At 41.5% G+C, this 6000-nt stretch overlaps 1 protein-coding gene across 1 annotated transcript; it reads left to right on the forward strand.

The window, feature by feature from the left end:
• The first annotated feature begins 244 nt into the window (after nucleotides 1-244).
• LOC121680448 (protein ALP1-like) lies at nucleotides 245-2537 on the forward strand. Its single transcript, XM_042059834.1, has 3 exons — nucleotides 245-686; nucleotides 1232-1947; nucleotides 2038-2537. The coding sequence occupies exons 1-3, from the start codon at nucleotides 555-557 to the stop codon at nucleotides 2315-2317; spliced, it is 1128 nt and encodes a 375-aa protein (XP_041915768.1). The 5' UTR covers nucleotides 245-554; the 3' UTR covers nucleotides 2318-2537.
• The last annotated feature ends 3463 nt before the right edge of the window (nucleotides 2538-6000 follow it).

Raw genomic sequence — 6000 nt, forward strand, 5'->3', positions numbered from 1 at the left:
AGGCCTATGCTTAAAGCCTGAGAAACTGACAGTTGATCCAGGTGGCCTGGCCACCTGGCATAAGATTCTAATTGCTATGATGTCATAAAGGGCAATGTTAAGTCTGTGGGGAAATTGTCAATAGTTTTTAATTAATAGTTTAAAAAGTATAAAAGTTAAAGATGAAATGTACAAAGCACCCATGTCCTAAGTAAGACCTACGTAACATAGTTTGAATGAAGTTTCTACGTTAAACGGTCGAAGCTGCATTAACTGTGGGTGCGCTCGAAACGGAAGACAGCTGCCTGCTACCTCCCTCCCTACATAGAGAGCTGTCGCACTAGACATGACTTGTCAGATATCTTAACAGACAGTTGGTTTCGAACTCTCTATTTAGATAGCGACAATGTGTGGTGTCATCACGTCAACGTTGTCATGTGTGGTGTCATCACGTCAACGTTACGTCTGTACCTAAACATTTTATACTCCGCTCGAAGATCTTTGGGTCCCTACCTTCAGACGTCCCGTCATTTTCCGACTGTCACCACCACTTTTTGTGTACCGGTACCGTCAGTATGGAGACTACCGTGACTGCCTTGGTCCTTCACCAGCTAATGGAGTTGGAAGAAGAGGAAACCCTCTGCAGACGAGCCCACCAGAGACGTCTCAAGATGCTAGCTGCGTATTGGCATCTGGCGAATATCGAGGTGAGCCCAGCGGCAACTTAAGCCAGAACATTAATGTGAACTCCTGAGGTAAAATAGCAGCTAGTGTAGCGGTAACAGACCCAGTGGCTAACGTTACCTAGTAGGTCAAATATATAGGCTATAGTCCTATGTAATTATCGACATTAACAGTATATGAGCGTCTTTGCTAACGATACGCTAGATTTACGCCGTATGGCTATACTATAAACTGTTAATTGTGATGTTTCTGTAGGCTACTGCTTATTGAAGTCAATACTTGGTCGCTTTTAGCCAGAAAGCTCACTGATAAGTATACCACAAACATAGGCTACACTTAATCAGTAAAAAAAACGCAATTTTGGTATGTATAAAACACATTGGTGAAATGATGCAGTGATAGATAGTGATACAGTTATAGATTCAACTGAAGATAACAGACATGTTCACCATAATGGCTAGATACAGAAACAGATAGTAATGCACAAAGCACAACGTTGACTAAAGACATTTATTGACATCGATAAACATCGTTTACATCATTGATTTTCATGCCATATTGTTTGCAGAGTCTCACGGTTTATGCCCAGATGAACCGGGCCGTGCCTATCCTCAGGCTCTTCTTTGACGAGGAGAAAGAAACCAGGCCAGACTTTAGGCTGAACAGGGCCTCCATCACAGGTCTGCTGGTGTTGCTGCAGCAGGAGTGTCATCATGGATGGGGTCCAGTGATTGAAGTCCTGGTGTTCTTGTTTTGGTTGGCCAGCGGGTCATACTATCGTATTGTATCCCGGGCATTCGATATGCCTAAGTCTACGGTGCACAATGTTGTGCACCGTGTCTGTGGGGCTATCGTGGCAGTGATGCCACGGGTTATCAGGGTGCCATCCACTGCAGAGGAGCTACAGGAAGTATCTAACGGCTTTGCTAGGTTGGCTGAGCATGTGGTGTTCCGTAAGGCCATGGGAGCCATCGATGGCTGCCATATCCGTATCAAGGCCCCAGGAGAACCTCATGCACAGTGCTACAGAAACCGCAAGCTATTCACATCCTATCAGTTGCAGGCAGTTTGTGATCATGCCGGTCGCTTCATTGATGTTTTTATTGGTTTCCCAGGTTCTGTCCATGACGCCAGGGTCCTGAGGAACAGCCCTCTATACCGCCGCGCCATATATCCACCCCCGGGTACGTTCTTGTTGGGTGATGGAGGCTACCCCTGTCTGGAGCAGCCCATTGGTCTCCTCACACCATACAAGAACCCTGTTAGGGGAGTGACAAGGCAGAGGTTGGTACTCCATAAAGTATGTGATTTCAATTGGAATGTCAAACATTGCAATTATTCAAACATCAATTTATTTTAACCACTTACCTACAGGTATAATAGGCATCACTCCAGTGGTCGTTCGATAATAGAGCGGGTATTTGGCATGATGAAGACTCGGTGGCGGGTCATCTTCTTGCATGCCTTGGAGGTGGATGTCTCATTTGACCCAGACGTCATTGTTGCATGCACAGTGCTGCACAACATATGTCTGCGCAATGATGATGTCTTGCCATTGGATGACCTGGACCCTGACGAGCCTGGATGTGAAGCTGAGACTGCCAGTGGGATGGCCCTGCGAAACAGAATAGCAGAGGAGTTGAACGTACACTAATTTATTTGTGTGGCTGTGTAGTCTTCTCCCTCTTGCAATAATTGCAGCTCATGGTGTGCCGTGAAGGTTGGCCTTTACGGATCCTTGGCACATACCTTATTACATTATATTTGTAATCACTGTTACTGAAATCAGTTTACACTGTTTAATAACCTGTTGTTCATGTTGTTACAGGAACATCGAAAGAAGCCTGGGTTACTTTCCAGTTATAGTTATTTGTTTAAGCAGATTACTATTCTACTGTTAATATTTTTTAATTAACTTCTTATCCAGTGAATAGTTGTAATCAGAAATCAGTTCTTGCTGTTGATGTTTGATGCTTTCATTAACACATTTACTCCAGTTATACTTCTAATCACTGTTAATGAAATCAGTTCACACTGTTGAATAACCTATTGTTCATGTTGTTACAGGAACATCGAGAGGGTTACTTTTAAATAGCATGACCAAGGAGGGTGGTCGCTGCCTAAGCCTGGGCCCTCCCGAGGTTTCTCCCTGTGTGGGAGTTTTCCCTCGCCACTGAAATTGGTGTAGAGATTTGGCTTTCTTAGGCAGCTTTAAAAAAACTAGATTTTAGAATCTAGAAATAGATAGATAATAATCCAATAAAGGGTTTTAAACTTATATAAACTCTGTTGTTGTGTCATGTTATTTGTAAAAAATACACTTTACAGTAAATATCATGTTGATATCCCTCTTGCCTAGCTTAACTTAATTCACTTGAAGATTGTTATACCTATAGCTCTCAAAAGTGACAAAATACAGTATGCCTAATGAAATTTTTTTTTTTTAATTTGTCTGCCATTCTCTCCAACACCGCTAACAGACGGGCAAAGCGCTCGTCGGCTGCCCTCTGCCTCTCCTTCTCCATTTGCTCCTCTCTCTCAAATTGCTCCCTCAAGAAAGCAGCAAAGCTGCTTCTTTTCTGGCCCCTGGCCTCTCCCTGCAGTTCTCTCTCTGCTGGGGGGGCACAGCACCTGACGAGCATGGCTCTGCTTCCCTGGATGAGATCGGGGACATGGAGGCACGGATCACTGGTGGGGAGATAGAGTGCCTCTGCCCCAGAATCTCATCCATGGCACAGAACCATGGCCACGAGGCTGCTGTGTCCTCCCCAGCATCTGTCCCTGTTCCTGTTGGGGGGTTTTTCATTTCCTACAGATAAATGAGTATGTAATTAGCAATAGAAGAATGGACAACAGTTTTCTAACTACCAGTAACATAATTTACTGTAACCTGTAACAGAATCACAGATGGCCGTGTAGTAGTCTTAACTAATTGGGGGCCAAGCAGCGAAGCTGCGAAGGCACCCATTGTGTTTCTACCTTTTCTTATTGGGGGCCAAGCAGCGAAGCTGCGAGGACCTCATTGTGTTTCTATGTTTTCTTCCCTATTATTAGGGGTCCGAGCAGCGTAGCTGCAGGACCCCTATTGTTTCTGTACCGTTCATTTTTGGCCAAAATTCTGTAAAAGTCATACTGCTGCCTAAACCGTAACTCCAAAACTCTTCAAATTTTCAGGTATGGTTACCAGTACCCCCCTCTGCCCATAACCCAAAATTTGGGGTACTGCACCCAAAGGTGGCGCTGTTGGAAAAAAAAGTTAATTATGCTAATTTCTCCTTACCAGATTGACCTAGACTCAAAATTCTTTCATAATATTAATCTCTAAACTCAGATGCATCTTTTTGGCCCTGGTCTTATGGTCTAAAAATGTTTATTTTTGACACAATTTCATGGAAAAGCCAAACATTATAAAAAGTTTCACACTCTTCAAAAATAATCAAATCTTCACCAAAATTCTCACAGACAATGTTTAGACCAAGCCTCACAAAAGTTATAGATCAGAATTTTGATATTTTGTTCCATTTCAGAGATATAGGCTAATAAAGTTAGACCACTTAGGCCATTTTTCCTAGATCACCTATATTCCTATAAACCGTAAGTCCTAGAAACTAAACATTTTCAAGTATTGTTACCAGTACCCCCCACTACCCATAACCCAAAATTTGGGGTACTGCACCCAAAGGTGGCGCTCTTGTCAAAAATGCTTATTTCTCCTTACCAGATTGACCTAGACTCAAAATTCTTTCATGATATTAATCTCTACATTCAGATGCATCTTTTTCACCCTGGTCTTATGCTCTAAAAATGTTTACTTTTGCCACAATTTCAGAGAAAAGCCAAACATCATAAAAAGTTTCACATACTTCAAAAATTATCAAATCTTCACCAAAATTCTCACAGACAATGTTTAGACAAAGCCTCACAAAAGTTATCAAAATAATTTGGATATGTTTTTCCATTTCAGAGATATAGACCAATAAAGTTCGACCACTCAGCCCATTTCTCCTATATCACCTATATTCCTATATGAGTAATTTTTTTTCCTTGGTGAACAACCATACAACCATCATTATGTGGATACCATTAACAGTGCACATTTTCAGATCTGTACTCTTTTTTATAAAGCCCTTAATTCTATTGTCAAATGTATGCTAGGAATTTTCTTGATGTTGTGTGTTTGCCAACACACCTTTTCACCATGTGAATGTGACTGCCAAATATGTAGGATTGTCAGTGGCTCAGTGGGATAATGCCTAGTGCTGATGTTTGTTAGGTTGAGAGTTCGAATCCCTGGTAGTGCTTTAGGCTCTAGCTCGAATACTATTGGTTATTGAAGATTCACACCATTGAACAGCACCTGAATGAAATCAGGCAATCAACATACACAGTCATTAGTTGCCAAGAATCAGAATGCCGAGACACTCTGACATTTAGGGGAACTTCTTTGTTCACTATTTTTCCTTCATCATTAAGTCTATCATATTTATATTTCATCCATTAGTGTTCTTCTCTACAAATGTCTAATTGCCCCAGAATTTCAAAAAGATTTCAGGTGTACTCTTTTAGGAAAGCCCTTCATTTTATTGTCAAATGTATGCTTGGAGTTTTTCTTGTGTGTTTACCAACACACATTTTCACCATTTGAATGTGACTGCCCAATGTGTATGATTGTTAGTGGCTCAGTGGGATAATGCCTTGTACTGGTGTTTCTTAGGTTGAGTGTTCGAATCCCCATTAGAACTTCAGGATCAAGCTGCACATGCTATTGGTTATTGAAGATTCACACCATTGAACAGCACCTGAATGACATCAGCCAATCAACATTCACACTCATCAGTTGTCAAGAATCACAATGCCGAGACACTCTATGACATTCAGGGGAACTTCTTTGTTTACTATTTTTCCTTCATCATAAAGTCTATCATATTTATATTTCATCCATTAGTATTCTTCTCTACAAATGTCTTATTGCCCCAGAATTTCAAAAAGTTTTCAGGTGTACTCTTTTAGGAAAGCCCTTCATTTTATTGTCAAATGTATGCTTAGAGTTTTTCTTGTTGTGTGTTTACCAATACACATTTTCACCATGTGAATGTGACTGCCAAATATGTAGGATTGTCAGTGGCTCAGTGGGATAATGCCTAGTGCTGATGTTTGTTAGGTTGAGAGTTCGAATCCCTGGTAGTGCTTTAGGCTCTAGCTCGAATACTATTGGTTATTGAAGATTCACACCATTGAACAGCACCTGAATGAAATCAGGCAATCAACATACACAGTCATTAGTTGCCAAGAATCAGAATGCCGAGACACTCTGACATTTAGGGGAACTTCTTTGTT

The sequence above is a fragment of the Alosa sapidissima genome, chromosome 13 (assembly GCF_018492685.1).
Source record: "Alosa sapidissima isolate fAloSap1 chromosome 13, fAloSap1.pri, whole genome shotgun sequence".
NCBI lineage: Eukaryota > Metazoa > Chordata > Actinopteri > Clupeiformes > Clupeidae > Alosa > Alosa sapidissima.